This window comes from Physcomitrium patens, chromosome 24, assembly GCF_059467195.1.
Source record: "Physcomitrium patens ecotype Gransden chromosome 24, ASM5946719v1, whole genome shotgun sequence".
NCBI lineage: Eukaryota > Viridiplantae > Streptophyta > Bryopsida > Funariales > Funariaceae > Physcomitrium > Physcomitrium patens.
Window position 1 is genome coordinate 13,167,596 of NC_143433.1, and position 17,647 is coordinate 13,185,242.

A 17,647-nucleotide genomic window follows, 5' to 3' on the forward strand; every position below is an offset into this window, starting at 1 on the left:
ACGTTTGATCAATAATGTACGACATTATTGAAGCTAGAGTAATTTCAACTTTGCGCTACTATTGTGTCAATTGATGCTGACTTCCTAAATCAGGTACGTGCTGTGACCATTGAAGATTCAGTAGCCATTGATATTAAGCAGCATGCCAATAACGACAAGTTCAAGGTGGAGGAAGATTTTTTATACTTTGAAGAGTGGTTATATATCCCAAAAGGACCAGCACGACTCCGAGTTCTTCAATCTCGCCACAATTTTTCAGCTGTGGGATATTTTGGATTCAACAAGACCTTGGAGCTTATTTCTCGAGATTTTTGGTGGCCTCAAATGTGGAAGGATGTGAAAGATTTTGTCCTCTCCTGCGACATAAAAAAAAAAGCAAAATATAAGTTGTATACAAGGCTTAATTGTGGATATTCTTACCATCAATATTAAAAAAATCTAAGAGTATTATGATTCCAAAACCAAAATAATAATATCAACTTATATTAAAATTTATCATAATTTTGATAAATGTGGGCTTCATTCTGACCAGGATCCCAATGCAATGTTTGTATCTTACATAATTCATGCTTTTGTATATACTACATGCACTCACAAAATATAAGCTTATAGTATGTGTGCTAGTTATCTATATCTCCAAATTGTGAAATCCGTAAGTTGCAAAATGTTGGATGTGGCAATCACATGTTGTTGACTTCAAGTTAAATTCCATTCCAATTCATCAATTTTTAATCTCAACCTCTATAGAACTACTCTCTTCACCATTGTAAAAGAAATTATTACTCCTTACTTTAGATGTCACTGCAATACAAAATTCTCCATTATATTGATACAATATGATATAAGAGTTTTGCAGTGTATAAAAGATTTGATCAACATATTTTTCTCAATCTTGATCTATCATCAATTGTGTATTAAAGATATGGTTGAATGCAATGTGCACATCAACAAGTTTAAAGTCTACAAGTTGTATCATATTTGTGCTTTGCAAATCAACAGAAGCAAAAATATATATATATATATATATATATATTATTACATAAAAAACAAAAAGTGATAGCATAATTATTGTATAAAAGAGATTTTAATAAAGCTAATAAACTATTAAAATAGAAAATATTTTTTAAATATTAATTTTTTTGTGATTAAATATGTTCTAAGATAAATATAGTTAAAAAAAATTAAAATAATATAATTGTGGCTTTTAAGCTAATCAAATAAAAACAAATATAAATAAAAAAAATAATATTTATAAATTGTATATCTAAAAAATTAAAAATTAATCTTTAGTATTTAGAAGATAAAAAAATAGGTTATAAGTAAATTTAAATTTGATATCAAGAAATTATAAATAACTTTGAATAAGAAAAAATAATTAATTAATTAAAATATTTATGACAAAATTATTGAAATAAATAAAAATAGTAGATATTAAAGCTATTCCTTGAATAATTAGAATTAGAAATTTCAAAGCAAGTAGTTAATGGATGTAAATTAGAATGAAGAGTTAAAACAATAAAATTTTAAAAAAATTAAAGAAAAAGATAAAAAATTAATTTGTAGATTGGAACATTGGATAAATAGATTAGTTTAGAAAGGCTTCTATTATTTATTTATTTATTTTTCACTTACAATTCGTTTTATTGATTTGATTTTTTTTTTGAATAATAGATTTAAAATCAAAAGGAAATCCAATATAAATTTAATGTGTTCATGAGGTCTATGATTAATTAAATACAAGGTTTGTAAATCCTAAGTAGCAATTTAATTTTGATTGTTAGTATATTACATTGAAAAGGTCAAGAGTTTATATTTATTGTAGTTTTTGTGTGCAACTTTTTAAATATAGGATTTTAGTTAGATTTACATCATGGATGCTAAAACAATAGATAAAATTTTGTTTGTCAGAGATTTAATTTTTTTTTATCCATTCCAATTATTCTTATGATTTCTTTCTTGTAAAATGATACTAAATAACATTGCAATAATTTAACTAAAAAAGTTTCAAATAAAAAAGAGCTATTAAATTTTATAACATAGAACATTAGAAATTTATATTATTTTAAAAGAATATCTTTTTATTTTGCTTAAGCTTATATAGTATTTTTTCTTACATTATTTTAAAATAAATTTATAATATAAATTACTCAAAGTATATTAAATGTAATGATCTATAGTTTATCAATACAATGTACCTTGCATGGTTTACTATTTATATATATTAAAACTTAGAATCTGATTCAAAAATATATTATTTTTAACAAAATAATAAAAATGTAATTGTTTGTCAAATATGCTTATCAATAAAAGATATATATGTATATATATATATATATATATATATATGCATATTATTAAGAAATTCCCAACGTTATCAAATTATTCTTATTTATTGATATCCATCCCACTTTCTTATTCTTTAACAGGACTGATACCCGGGTCGTGCCCACCGAGCCGGGTCCGATGCAATACCACACATGAATCGATACCCTGAAGATAAATGTTGAACCGGGTATAAAGGGATACTTTGCAGAGGGTTCACTGCTTCTTCGGGAAAAAAGCTGCCCGTGAACAGGTCTGCGCTGCCCGGAAGAAATTAGGGTTTAGGGAGCAGGAAGGATCAACATGGGATTGGGGCGGAGAGTGGGTTCTCTTCCTCTTGCGCAAGCGCGTGAGCTTCCCCAGCAGTCGACGACGACACCCCCTTCCGTGTTGCAGTCATGGCGGTTGCGCAGCCAGAAGTGAAGCTATTCGGGCGCTGGTCATTCGATGACATCGAGGTTTGTGTTTTTATTGCCACTGAAACCACCTTGTCTTTCAATTTTCACAAATCTCTGATTAGGACTTTGTGTATCGTGGAGCCGTAATGTTTCGGGTGTGCGACGTTTTGGAGTGGATGTCTTTGAGAATCTCTAGTATTTTAGGTGAATGATAAGATAAGTTTTTGACACGACCTAATAATCCGGGGGGGGGGGGGTTGTGTCCAGATCAATGACATCTCCTTGGCCGACTACATTGCCGTGTCCGTGGACAAGCATGCTACCTTTGTGCCCCATACCGCTGGACGGTACTCCGTGAAGCGTTTTAGGAAGGCGCAATGCCCCATTGTGGAGAGGCTGACCAACTCCCTGATGATGCACGGCCGCAATAATGGTAAGAAGTTGATGGCTGTACGCATCGTGAAGCACGCGATGGAGATTATTCACCTACTGACCGACCAGAACCCTATCCAGGTCATCGTCGACGCCATCATCAACAGGTGGGTTCTCTCGAAGTTCCATGAGGTGGCACGGGAGACGTTTGAATGCTTGGGCGTGTGTGTGTTGTGAAGCTGGGAAAGGTTTTTAGGCATTATTTGGTATAATGCCAGGGTTTTAAAGTAAGAGGGAGTCATGGTGTGAGTGCAGTGGACCTCGTGAGGATGCTACACGTATCGGATCCGCTGGAGTTATCAGGAGACAAGCCGTGGATATTTCCCCTCTGAGGAGGGTAAACCAAGCTATCTACCTGTTGACAACTGGTGCCCGAGAGTCCGCCTTCAGGAACATCAAGACGATTGCGGAGTGCTTGGCTGACGAGTTGATCAATGCTGCGAAGGGTTCTTCTAACAGGTGTGTGGTGTTCGACTGATAGTGTGTGCGTGTGGAGCATTTTTCGTGTTGTCATAATCGGGTAATACGCTCTTGGTGTTTCTGTTATTTGATTCAGTGGTGACTTTGTCACGGAGGCTAATTTGGTATTGTTTGTGGTAACAGCTACGCGATCAAAAAGAAGGATGAGATCGAGCGTGTGGCTAAGGCCAACCGTTAAGCTAGTTTTGGGATGGTTATTGTACACAAAGATTGTTTTTTAATATGAGAACTCACTCTTCAAACGATCGTGTCCTGTGCACAAAGAGGTTTTTAAACGCATGGGGGCTTTACTTGTCATCATTTTTCTTCACTTTTTTTCGCGAGACTCTGCCATGAATGATTTGCGAGAAAGGCACCGAATTATTATCACATGTGCATGGCGCTGCGATACGATGAAGAATTTGTGAACTTGTGCTAAAGCCGAGCTGGCGTTGTCATGTATGGCCGAATTTTGCGTTGTACACGATTCGCGAGTCTCCTTCAAATTCCTGCTGAGTTGAGGAAATTAGTTGGTTTCCATATTTAGTCTCTCCTGTGTATCTTATCCTTGAAGATGGACTAAATCGGCTGTTTCGGTCAAGATTAACCGTTTAACTAGATAAGGAGTCGTCCTTGTAATCTTCAGTAGATTGGGTGGACGTCGATTTTTGTCATAGAGCTATTCTTCCCAGTGTTCTTTTGTACGTGACGATGAGGTTTCCTCAATTTCTGTTGGAATTCGGTGTTGCAAGCGTTAGGTGGTGTGGTTGAGTCTCCAATTCTTTGGGTATACTTGTGACTGCACAGAATAATTGGTTGTTGGTAGTCTTGTCTGCAAAGTCACCATTTCCGTTGTGAGCTCGTTACATTCCCGGGAGCAGGGAATATAAAGTCTGACAAAAATATGCCAGCATTTTGTGACGTATAGGCCTTGCTAAATAAACTGTTACCATTAACATACAAATTAGTTGATTACTTTGTAGATAATTACGGTAGATGCGCAACACTCCAGGCTGCAGTTTATATTTCAGAAATGCAGATAAAATAGCTTATTTGACTGTCTTTTTGATTCATTAACAATGCGAGCATTTAACTGTTCACGCTTCACTGTATGTCGGTTCTTTCCTTCGACCAAAGGCACCGTGAAGGTCGAGACCAGCTGCGAGGTTAAGTGGTGTCGTTAATTTAAATGTTTATCTTAGCTTAATCATTTCTCGAAATTTTGAAGTACCATGTAATAGCATACAGTTAGTTTGTTCATATTTGATCTTCTACTCATATTCTTCAATTCTCTGCGTGGCTATGTCCTGCTCATATAATCCCTTGCGGTTCTACTTTGATCTTCTTGTTGTATATCTTGTGTTTCTTTGTTCTTATAATCCATTATCACATGAGTTTTAAGCATATTATCAATCCTTCAAAATATAGAAAGAATCATAAAACTATTCATTATAGTGTGATTCTTTTATCTTGTGCCTATTCACTCAATTGTGTGTACAATTTCAATCCTTTAAGTTGATTTTTTCACATAAATAAGGAGATTATCCAATCCAATGTACATCATTTTTTTTTATTTTATTATCATGTAAATTAATCTTGATTTTCTATCATTAATCTATGCAACATTTTACTTCATTTTAAAGAACTTAAAGTAAATTGTGCATATTGTATAAGATGTTACTTGTGATTTGTTGCATTAGTATAATTAATCATTGTGCATAACATGTTTCTACCTATTTTTACTTACTTCCATTTATATAAGTAATATATGCTTACATTAAATTATTTCTTTATATATATATATATATATATATATCAAAGTAGTTTTTTTTATTATTATAATTTTTCTTAATTAAAATATTAAAACTAATATATAAAATATATTTATTTGCTCAATGATGCTTTAAATGAAAAAATTCAAAAAATATTTTTGAATCATGTATGCTTTGAAGATACATTACCAAGTGTGGAGAAATATTTTAATATTATTTAAAGATTATAATTAATAAAAATAAAACTATTATTATATTAGTATAACTACTTTTTGTCTCATGAAAAAAGTAAATTTTAGTTTAATAAATTCAATCTTTAATTTTAATATTAAAATTTAGCCCTAAAAGTATATATATTTATAATTAAAAGTTATAGAATTGCAAAATTTGGTGATGTTCAATTATGATGCTAATTTTTTTTCTATTATATTAGCATATAGATCAGCATAATAAATATACCATCAATACTATTTATAATTCAAAGAAAGCTATTATTACTTTCAAAACAATTTTTAATTTCATATTTTGATTTAAAAAATAGTTCATAAAATAGAAATATAACAATTATCCAATCTATTAAAATTTAAAAAATTCATGCTTTGTTTCATTTATTTTTATAATATTTGAATAAATATTTTAATTTCAATTATAATAAATATATTACTTAGTCTAAATGAAGACCTTTTATCTATTTTTTTAAATACTAAATTTTGCAATATAAAAATGATTAAAAAAATATAATTTACTATTACATAATATATGAATTAAGATAAGATTTCTCATAATATTAACGTATCAAATTTATATTTATATAAATAAATAAATAAATAAATAATTTTATATAAAAATATATAATTAATTAATATTTTTTAAAAAGTTAAAATATTTTGTTAAAATCAAAATATGGCACAATCTATAAAAAAAACATTTAAAAATATTAATATTACATTTTAAAAATTTAAATATATTAAAATTATAATATATCTAAAAAATAATATATAATATTAGTATAATAAAATTATTTATATATATATATATATATATATATATATACACACACATATAAATATCTCAAATATGTTGAAATATCAAGAATATCTATGTATTCTTGATAATAGTAAATCTACTCTTTATTTTTGTAATAATAGCAAATGTATTCTTAATTCTGGCAAGATATTATCAATATTTGTTTTTTAATTGTCAACTAGTGCCCAAACCATGTGCATTTTGCTCCACAAATTTTGGCCTCTCTTAGTTTTTGGAATTTTGACAATTCTATGGACATTAAGGTGGCTTGAGACAATATGGTAGTATTGTATTGTGGTTTAGCAACGATGTAAAAATAATGCATATATTTGTCGAATATATAATTTATTATATAATATAGTGAAAACCATGTTATTATATTTTAATTGATTACAAAATGTGATTAGATTAGTACTTCAAAGTGGTTAGTTTAAAAGGACTATTATTGAAATTGATTTTATATTAATAATAGTTTTATATATTTAGAGCCACCTTTATTAGACATTGGTGACTATTGGAATCTTGTTTTGTTTCTTTTATTTGGTGTTTAGGACATATATTATGTAAATCTTATAAGAAAAAGGATTGGAGAGGATTTTTTGCACCAAAAAGGATAGTTAGGACATCTATATAGATGAATGGAGATGGATAATAAAAATCTCCATTACTATTGGCCAAAAGGCATGCCCAATGGGCTTCAAGGAGGCTATCTAAGGCCTTATTAGAGATTAGGATTACTCTTTGGAGGCAATTTGAACTTGAGAGGCTTGAATTAAGAGGTTTTTGGCTATGGTTTTGGTGCAAATTTTGTGTGATTTGGAGTTTTTATAAAAGAGATATAGGCGCTCAAAGTTAAGGTGTTGGTTATGTACCTATTGTCACTCTTTTGGACATAATGTACGCATATGAGAAGCAATGAAGGATCAGCAACTAGGATTGAAGAGGGAATTTTTCAGCTACACTTTTTATATATTGCTTGATGAATTCTAAACTATAATGAAGGAAATATAGGAAGTTGAATTTAGTACTTGCAATCTAAGAGTAGTAAGTGACCCAATTTACTAATGGTTGTTTTTTGAGCTATATCTTGAATAAATTGATAAGATTTTGGTTAAAACTTTCCAAAGATTTGTATTGTCATGTTATTAAAATTTACACACAAATTTTGTGGCATTTGAATTTCGGATTTTTGAAATATGGAGAAAATAGTACTCTAGTGCTTGTAAATTAGGATTTAAAGCACTTGCTAGGATTTCTAAGATATCAAATGATTGGGAGTAGATTTATGGTTTATTTTTTTGTATTAAAGCTTAAAAATAAAGTCTACATTATCTAGAAATTTGAGAAAAATTGAATGATTGGATCAAGAGATATGAATTTCTAAAGTTTTAGGAAAACAAATCTTTTATAAGAGAAAAATATTTTGAAAGGATTTTGCTATAATTTAGGAATTTTATGCAAAGTAAAGGTATTTTTGGAAGCCAAGACTTTATATATATGTTAAAGATGGAAATATGGAGCTATGGAAAAATTATGATATAAATATGAATTTTTATAAGAGGATTATGGATTTTCTTCGAGCTTACAGAAAATCAAACTTACCGACAAATAGTTAGTTATGATTTGGTACAACAAAAGATGTTAGGGCATTTCTAAATTTTTTAGAAAGCCTCACGTAGAAGCTTTCTTAAATATAAAAGATTTTTACTATTAGAATACTTTTTTTTATTGTTACATTTATTTATCTTCTATAATAGGAATAAATCACTTGTTAGACCTTGGCCAATAAATTAAAGCTAAACTCTCTATAGCTAGGTAGTCAATGAATTTCCAAATAGAAAATCATGCCATACAACAGTAGTAAAGACGAGTGGCATTGCCTTACTAAAATAAATGACAAAATTTTGTTGCTTTCCAAAGCTGCTTATTTGTCCATAATTTGGGCCATGGAAGTCCAAGAAGGATTAGCAAAATTTGGCTTGCCTTCTTAGGCTAAAATCTTAGACATTGTATTAGATTTCAAGTAATTGCTTCATCATTAACCATTTTGTATGACCATTTGACATATGGAATTATACCCAATTATTTATTATGTTCAAATATTAGAAGCTCATTTGCATTGTTACACAATCAAACTCTTTTATTAACTTTTTACATAGTCTACAAGAGGTGCACAACAATAATTTTCATAGTATGAAGTTTTTTTTCATGATATATGGAATTACATCCTAGTAGAAGACTAATTTATTATTCGAGCTTATTATTATAGGACAAAGTGCATGATGCTAAACAAGGGCCCTTATTTTTTTTTTAAATGATATACTTATTTATTTTATTTGGGCCTTAAATTATATTTATAAGTAATAAATAATGTAATTATATTATTTAAAATTTTCTTCCTTAATCTATACTTATTTATTAAAAATTTATTACTAAAAAGTAATAATACTTACTATCCATAATAATTTTATAATTAAAAACTTATTACAAATTATCCAAAATTATGATAAATATTATATGTAATTTAAAATTATGGTAAATATTATGTATATAAATATTTATTATTATTATTATTATTATATAAATTCATATTTATAATATTTAATTTTATAAAATTTCAAATAATTTATATAAATATAAGAGCCCTTATTTAGCATCATGCACTTTGTCCTACAATAGCAAGCTCCAATAACAAGTTATAATTTATCCAAGTAAATATAATAGACAATTTGAAAATTATGTTTGACTCTTATATTTACAAATTTATTTTATTTGGACCTTAAATTATATTTATAAGTAATTATATTATTTAATAAGATTAATTACATTATTTTATATTGCAAAATCTTGGCAATCTTAACATGTAAGGCTCTTGCTCTCATGCAGTCTAAATACAGCCATGGATAAGAAATGTGGGCTTCATTCTGACCAGGATCCCAATGCAATGTTTGTATCTTACATAATTCATGCTTTTGTATATACTACATGCACTCACAAAATATAAGCTTATAGTATGTGTGCTAGTTATCTATATCTCCAAATTGTGAAATCCGTAAGTTGCAAAATGTTGGATGTGGCAATCACATGTTGTTGACTTCAAGTTAAATTCCATTCCAATTCATCAATTTTTAATCTCAACCTCTATAGAACTACTCTCTTCACCATTGTAAAAGAAATTATTACTCCTTACTTTAGATGTCACTGCAATACAAAATTCTCCATTATATTGATACAATATGATATAAGAGTTTTGCAGTGTATAAAAGATTTGATCAACATATTTTTCTCAATCTTGATCTATCATCAATTGTGTATTAAAGATATGGTTGAATGCAATGTGCACATCAACAAGTTTAAAGTCTACAAGTTGTATCATATTTGTGCTTTGCAAATCAACAGAAGCAAAAATATATATATATATATATATATATATTATTACATAAAAAACAAAAAGTGATAGCATAATTATTGTATAAAAGAGATTTTAATAAAGCTAATAAACTATTAAAATAGAAAATATTTTTTAAATATTAATTTTTTTGTGATTAAATATGTTCTAAGATAAATATAGTTAAAAAAAATTAAAATAATATAATTGTGGCTTTTAAGCTAATCAAATAAAAACAAATATAAATAAAAAAAATAATATTTATAAATTGTATATCTAAAAAATTAAAAATTAATCTTTAGTATTTAGAAGATAAAAAAATAGGTTATAAGTAAATTTAAATTTGATATCAAGAAATTATAAATAACTTTGAATAAGAAAAAATAATTAATTAATTAAAATATTTATGACAAAATTATTGAAATAAATAAAAATAGTAGATATTAAAGCTATTCCTTGAATAATTAGAATTAGAAATTTCAAAGCAAGTAGTTAATGGATGTAAATTAGAATGAAGAGTTAAAACAATAAAATTTTAAAAAAATTAAAGAAAAAGATAAAAAATTAATTTGTAGATTGGAACATTGGATAAATAGATTAGTTTAGAAAGGCTTCTATTATTTATTTATTTATTTTTCACTTACAATTCGTTTTATTGATTTGATTTTTTTTTTGAATAATAGATTTAAAATCAAAAGGAAATCCAATATAAATTTAATGTGTTCATGAGGTCTATGATTAATTAAATACAAGGTTTGTAAATCCTAAGTAGCAATTTAATTTTGATTGTTAGTATATTACATTGAAAAGGTCAAGAGTTTATATTTATTGTAGTTTTTGTGTGCAACTTTTTAAATATAGGATTTTAGTTAGATTTACATCATGGATGCTAAAACAATAGATAAAATTTTGTTTGTCAGAGATTTAATTTTTTTTTATCCATTCCAATTATTCTTATGATTTCTTTCTTGTAAAATGATACTAAATAACATTGCAATAATTTAACTAAAAAAGTTTCAAATAAAAAAGAGCTATTAAATTTTATAACATAGAACATTAGAAATTTATATTATTTTAAAAGAATATCTTTTTATTTTGCTTAAGCTTATGTAGTATTTTTTCTTACATTATTTTAAAATAAATGATTTATTTAGAAATAGTGATGCATTGTATTTTTGGAAATTAGAAATATGAATCTATATATTTTATTAAAGGATAATTAATATATATATATATATATATATATATATACATATAGTCATATGAATAAAGAAAGAAGACCAAGAAGATATAGAATTTTTCAATTGAGACAAAAAAAAGAACAAACGAAATAGTGACATTGCCAATAGAAATCAAACAATTGGTATAATTGTCATATTACAATTTTGGAATTCTTTTGAGTTGTTTATTGATCACTTTTAGAATAACTTACTAAACTAGATATACATTTTTATAAACAACACTATATTTGATTTAAATCTTAAAATTAAATTGTAAACTAAAATCTTTTTTTAATACTAACAATCAAGAGAATTAATTTAATTTTTTTAAGAGAATTATTATTCTATTAATTGTCCAAAAATAAAAGTATAAAATTTACTAGATATCTAGCAATCATTTTTTCAAGTAACCAAAAATATTTTTTCAAAACTTTTATTTAAATTTTAAAACCTCAAAACTCAACTATTTATGCTTTGCTTATGGCGAGCAAAGGGGTTATGTGATAGCTTTCGAACACATATAATAAAAGTATGTTTTTGCAACTATAAAAGTGTGTCCGTTACAAGTCCCCTTTTACATTTGTCAGGTAAATAGAAACAAATGGATCTAGAGATAAAATCGCTTTCCTTTCCGCTGCCACTGTTTGCATATCTTGAAGTTTCATGAGTGAATCGAAATCAGACACATCAAATCTTTTCGTCACTGCCATTCCTGAATCATGAATGAAAGATACACACACATATATATATATGTACAATTATCATTTGTTTTTATTTCTCTCGTCTGGTTTGTGCTTTTCCATGAGTGAAACACTTTCTTTCACTCACCATGCGTGTCACCAGTCCTCATGCATCAACATTCACAGAAGGATGCACTGATAATTGTTGATTTGAAGAGAGTGTATCTCACAGTTTGGCTTATCATTCTCGTTAACTAGAACGGCACACAAATGTGGAGTTTTTTCTCAGAGTGAAGGTCTGAATGGAAAGGATTTTGTCCGCATTGTGGGTTCCAAAGGCAGAAGTGTGGTAGGCTGGAGTTGGGTGGTGAGCTCACATCACTCAGAAGACGTCGATCAGAGCTCTTCTGTACTCCATCGAGGTTTTGGAGTTAATACACATTTCGGGCTTCTTTTTCGTTGATTTTACCCGAGAAAAAGTTGGGAGCTGGTTTGATGTTCAACAGACAAAGCCTAGTCTACGCTCCGCGGCGAAGTTCCGAGAGCGTCGAGAAAATCACGGCTTTGATACGTGCGGGGATTTTCAAACCTTTGCTGTGCGGAGTCCTTTATAGCACAGATCGTTGGTAGGCATCGTATAGCACAGATCGTTGGTAGGCATCGCAATCGGGGCGTTGCGCGTATTTCGCACTATGTAAATGAGAGGATGGGGTGGGACAATGTGAGAAAGAGATGTTTATTTACTGTCTTTAATACATTTTAACTGTTCAATCGTCAACAACAGTCACCGTAAATATATTTCACCACAGCTCCCTTCACTTGTTCTAGCTTCGGTACTTGTTTTACTGTTTTACACGTCCGCAGGTTGACGAGACGACGTGGACGTTGTACCACTCCCACCAACTCTATATTAGAATTGAAGTTGCGGTGGGTCTGCTTTGCCTACCCTTTTCTTACCTTTTTTTTCCTGCTGGCATGGTCCAACACAAACTTGTTCTTACGATAAGGAAATTATTGAGTCCAGAAGCTTCGGAGTTCGACACAGAGGCATGAATTGGTAAGCCCTCATTAGTATCCGCCTGCTTTTTCTTGCCAACTCGGTATCAGAAATAACTGTGTTGGACCCTCCTCAGAATTGCCTCACCATTCGGAGACTCCTCAGAATTGCCGCACCACTATGGATAGAAACATTCACACCAGTCGCATGAGTGTCCCACGATTCAGCATCTATATAACTAATGTTTACGTACAAACACCGACCAAGTTGACCAGAAGTCAACTGATTGCAATACGAATCTCGAAGAAGAATTGTAGAGCTAAGCTTACAAACCATAAATAAGAGGCGTGTGAATGTGGAGACCAGTGTAACCGTTCGAAGAAGGAGAAGAAGAAGCGAGTCGATTCTCGACTTTCCGAGTAATGGATTGGACATGCCTTTGTACAAAGTTGAAGATCTAGACTAATTTTAAAAGTTTAACTATATAATCTAGGGACGTCACAAGAAAAGAACTACAATAATAAGACAAGACCCGGACTGGTCCCAGACTGGTCCATTCGAATAGCATCTGGACCCTGGCATGCCACATCTCATGAATCACGGTAGGACCACTGTTTCTTCTTGTGCATGCTTATATATGATGTCGATCATGCACCGTTGCCATACCAGATCGTTGGAGACTACGTGCGAGGTCGGCAGAGTAATTTGGTCCCGAAACCTGCAGTGGGTGCATAGCTAACTGAAGTTGTGGACCATCAGGCTTTCCCCCTCGAGTGGTGCAACAACTATCGGAGCTCTTCTGAGCATAATTTAGTTGTGCACGCGATGGATTTTGCTCAAGGATGGGGATCGGAGAGCATTGCCGGCATGATGAAGACGATTGTCACAGCCTTCTCGGGAATTTTAAGTCTGTTGTTGGCATACCTGCTGTGGGCAGCGGCAGATAACTGGGTTCTGCATCGAGAGAGGAAAGGTCCAGTGCAGTGGCCCATTCTAGGTATATCTACCGATTTCCGTATCGATTTATTTGCAAAATTGACGTGGCCTCATTTTATTTGAAGCATGATTCCATTGAAACGATTCTAATCATGTTTTTTTCTTTTAACACTAATCAGGAGTAACGCTGGAGGCTCTAAAAAATTACCAAACCTTAAACGACTGGGTGGTGTACTATTTCCTCAGAGACGGGCTCACGTTTTCGTGCAAAATGATGCACTTGGACCTTACCTTCACGGCTGACCCTGTTAATGTGAAACATATACTCAAAACCAATTTTGCTAACTATGATAAGGGGAAATTTTTTCACGAAAACTTCGAAATATTTCTAGGGGATGGAATTTTTAACGTGGACGGGGAAATCTGGAGGACGCAGCGCAAGACGGCCAGCTTCGAATTTGCTTCCAGGAAGCTGAGAGATTTCAGCACTGTGGTATTTCGTGATTATTCGGTGAAACTGGCCTCTATACTTGCCCGAGCTGCCACTGCGCAACAGTCGATGGATATGCAGGTCCGCTTCAAATCGATTTCGTCTTATTTTGATTTATTCTCTTCCTCGTTAGGCTGTAATGTCAAATAATATGTATTTATATATATATATATATATACACATACAAGACTTCTCTCGATCTTACGTCTCATACCGAATCCTCATGTCTCCTCCACAGTCGCTTGTTTCGATTCGAGAAGTTCTTCAAGGCTTCTGAAATCTAACAAATTGTTTCACTTGACATTTTAACAAGCAGTACAAGCGTGGATGAGTGTAGTTGAGAGAGAGAGAGAGGATTTGATCGATGAACTTGTGAATATGTAACAGGACTTATTCATGAGATTTACTCTAGATAGCATCTTCAAGGTAACCTTCGATTACGACGTCGGGACCCTCCAGCCGGGGCTTCCCAATATCCCCTTCGCCCAGGCCTTCGAAATCACCAACGAAATCACCTCCAGCAGGCTTATCAACCCTATCTGGAAGCTGAACCGAGCTCTTAAAATCGGCAGCGAGAGAGTCTTACTTCAGTCGGCAAAGGACGTAGACGAGTTCATCTACGGAGTCATCGAGGCAAAAAAGGCTGAGATGGCAAACTCCAAAACCGATCTGCTTTCCGTAAGTCCCTCCTTAACTCTCCAACTCCATGAGATTTTCCAAACTCCATCACTTCTGTCGATGACACATGCATCGAGATCGCGCAACATAGGAAGAAAAATAACCACAAAAACCGAAAATCGTCAACATAGTCTACCCCGGTGCAATACAGGCGACAATCGCTTACGAGGGCTTGTGATGGGCGCATTTTCACACAGGGGAAGAGCGATTTATTCTCTCGGTTCATGCGACTGGAGGAAGACGACTCGGACATCCAGTTCACCGACAAGAACTTCCGCGACACGCTGCTAAATTTCATCATCGCAGGGCGCGACACGACGGCGGTGTCGTTGTCGTGGTTCGTGTACCGGATGGCGCAGAATCCGGAGATGACGGCGAGGCTGCAGCAGGAGCTGCGCGACTTCGACACGGTGCGAAATTGGAAGCAGCAGCCCGAGGGCGACGAAGGGCTCCGCCGTCGCGTTTTAGGATTTGCGGAGCTGCTCACGTTCGACAACCTGGTGAAGCTTCAGTACCTGCATGCCTGCATTCTCGAGACCCTCCGCCTCCACCCTGCCGTGCCCCTGGTATATCCTACATTCATACACACTTACATATAACTATATATATATATATATATATATATATGAACTTACTCACTTAATTAAAGTGGGTCCTTTCAGGACTTGATTGTGATATTCTTTCTCTCACTGTCATTGTTTTGCTGCTCTGATTGTCCTTCATACCTTAAGTATTGTTATTGTTGTTGTTATTTATGCACCTTTCACTGCCATCCTTGTTTGGTGTTTTATATCTCATGATGCCTGCTGCGCTTTCCTGGTTGAGTGAAGTCAGTACCCTGCCTTCCTTCCTCCCTTTGTTGGGGCACACAAGAGTTAGTTGTATATCATGTCTTTTAAGGGGTTATCATGTTTCTCTTCTCTAGTTGCTGTGGTTTGTGTCCCATGTCAGTTCTTCTCTTTGCTTCAAGTTGGTTTTGTTGGTTTTATTTTTTTGTGGTGGGGTTTGAAGTTAGTGGCTTGGCTGAATGGAGGCATAAGGCTTTTAGTTTATTTTTTGAGTTTTTCATGCTGTCTGTGCAGGATCCAAAACATGCAATAAATGATGACATTCTCCCAGATGGAACCCAAATAAAAAAAGGGTCGTTGATTTACTACACTCCTTATGCCATGGGAAGAATGCCTGCTTTGTGGGGACCTGATGCTATGGAGTTTAAACCCCAGAGGTGGTTTGTGGATGGAGTTGTGCAAACTGAACAACCCTTCAAGTTCACTGCCTTCCAAGTAAAAAAAAAACATTTACCCATTCACTTTTTTTGTATATATATATATATATATATATATATATACTTCAACTAATTATAATGTTTATTTTTTTCTTTTTATAAAGCAAGTTTGAAGATGGCAGTAACCACAAACAGAAGAATAATTGTGTGTGTTATTAAAATAGAGTATTACATACAAACGAGTATAACTTTCATACCTAACTGTATAATTTCTTTTAAATGTGACACATTTCTAGAAAGGTTAAGAAGGAAAATGGAATGTAAGAAAGTACCATGAATGTTTTTATAATGATGTGTGTGTTTTTTGTTGTGTAATGTAGGCAGGACCTCGGATTTGTCTTGGAAAAGACTCAGCTATGTTGCAACTGAGGATGGTCCTTGCTTTGTTGTATAGATTTTTTACATTCCAAATTGTAGAAGGGACTGATATTAGATATCGCCAAATGGCAACTTTATTGTTAGCTAATGGTTTGCCTGCCAAGATAATTAAGCAAAAAAATTAACCAAAGAAGAATTCTTGAACACATTTGAGATTTTTTTATAAATTTGTGGATAAATGTTAGAATATTATTATATATGGTATTATTGATTATAATTAATGAAACTATGTCATAGTACTTGTAGACTGTAATTTGTAACTAATGATTAATTGTTTATAATCATGTTACTTTTATTAAAAATAATAAAGTTTATTATTTTTAATAAAAGATAGATTATAAAAATTTTATCTAATCTATTTATAATGCAATAATATTTGATGTTGGATATTGGAGTAAAACATTAGTTTTAAAATAAATTTTGTTGTATATGTTTTTAAAATAAAGATTGTGGTATGTATTTATATATATATATATATATATATACAAATGCATTAAAAGAATAGATTCTAAAATAATGTACAACAAAACTTGGATTTTTTAGAAAGTAAAAAATGCAATTGACACAACAAAAATGTAAAATTTCATCTCAATTATCTTGTTACCGTGCTGTGTGTACCCAAGCAAGATTTCTTTTACAAATTGTTACTTAATCCTCCCTATTATTTTTCTTTGAGGTTACATTTGTGACGAATTACCACTAGAAATCAACTAGAAATCAACATGAACAGGACTAGAAATTATTGCAAAATAAATGGCTCTTAAGATCTTTTTAAGTGTTATAGGGATAAAATATTAGTATTCTGAAAAATAATCTATTAAAATTTGTATAAATAGTTATTTTAAGAATATATAAAAATATTTAAAATATATATATACCTTTTTTTACTTATTCGATATTTTTATTAAATTTTAAATAAACCAATAGTTTATAAATAGTTATAAATAGAAGATGATGCATTAGAAATTTGTATAACAAATAAAAGATGCATTGCTAGTTGTTAAAATAATATTAATGTTCTCATACACAAAATAGGATTAAAAGAAATTCATTTCTAGAATGTTTCTCTAACAAAATATTTAGTCCTCGTATTAGTCATATATATAAAAATTAAATAAAATTATATATATTTTATTTATTTATTTATTTATTTATGTGCGATTTTGCTTAATAAGTTAAATGATTA

The 17,647-nt window shown here is 31.2% G+C and overlaps 2 protein-coding genes across 2 annotated transcripts; both read left to right on the forward strand.

Annotated features, from left to right (window-relative positions):
• Window positions 1-2,663: 2,663 nt before the first annotated feature.
• LOC112276410 (small ribosomal subunit protein uS7) lies at window positions 2,664-3,878 on the forward strand. Its single transcript, XM_024507695.3, has 4 exons — window positions 2,664-2,780; window positions 2,988-3,259; window positions 3,408-3,611; window positions 3,756-3,878. Exons 1-4 carry the CDS (start codon window positions 2,721-2,723, stop codon window positions 3,808-3,810), a joined length of 591 nt encoding a protein of 196 aa, XP_024363463.1. The 5' UTR covers window positions 2,664-2,720; the 3' UTR covers window positions 3,811-3,878.
• Window positions 3,879-13,039: 9,161 nt separating this feature from the next.
• On the forward strand, window positions 13,040-16,687 carry LOC112276543 (cytochrome P450 704B1). The gene is made up of 6 exons (XM_024507950.3): window positions 13,040-13,691; window positions 13,810-14,201; window positions 14,508-14,798; window positions 14,996-15,364; window positions 15,881-16,081; window positions 16,404-16,687. The coding sequence occupies exons 1-6, from the start codon at window positions 13,520-13,522 to the stop codon at window positions 16,584-16,586; spliced, it is 1,608 nt and encodes a 535-aa protein (XP_024363718.1). The 5' UTR covers window positions 13,040-13,519; the 3' UTR covers window positions 16,587-16,687.
• Window positions 16,688-17,647: the final 960 nt, after the last annotated feature.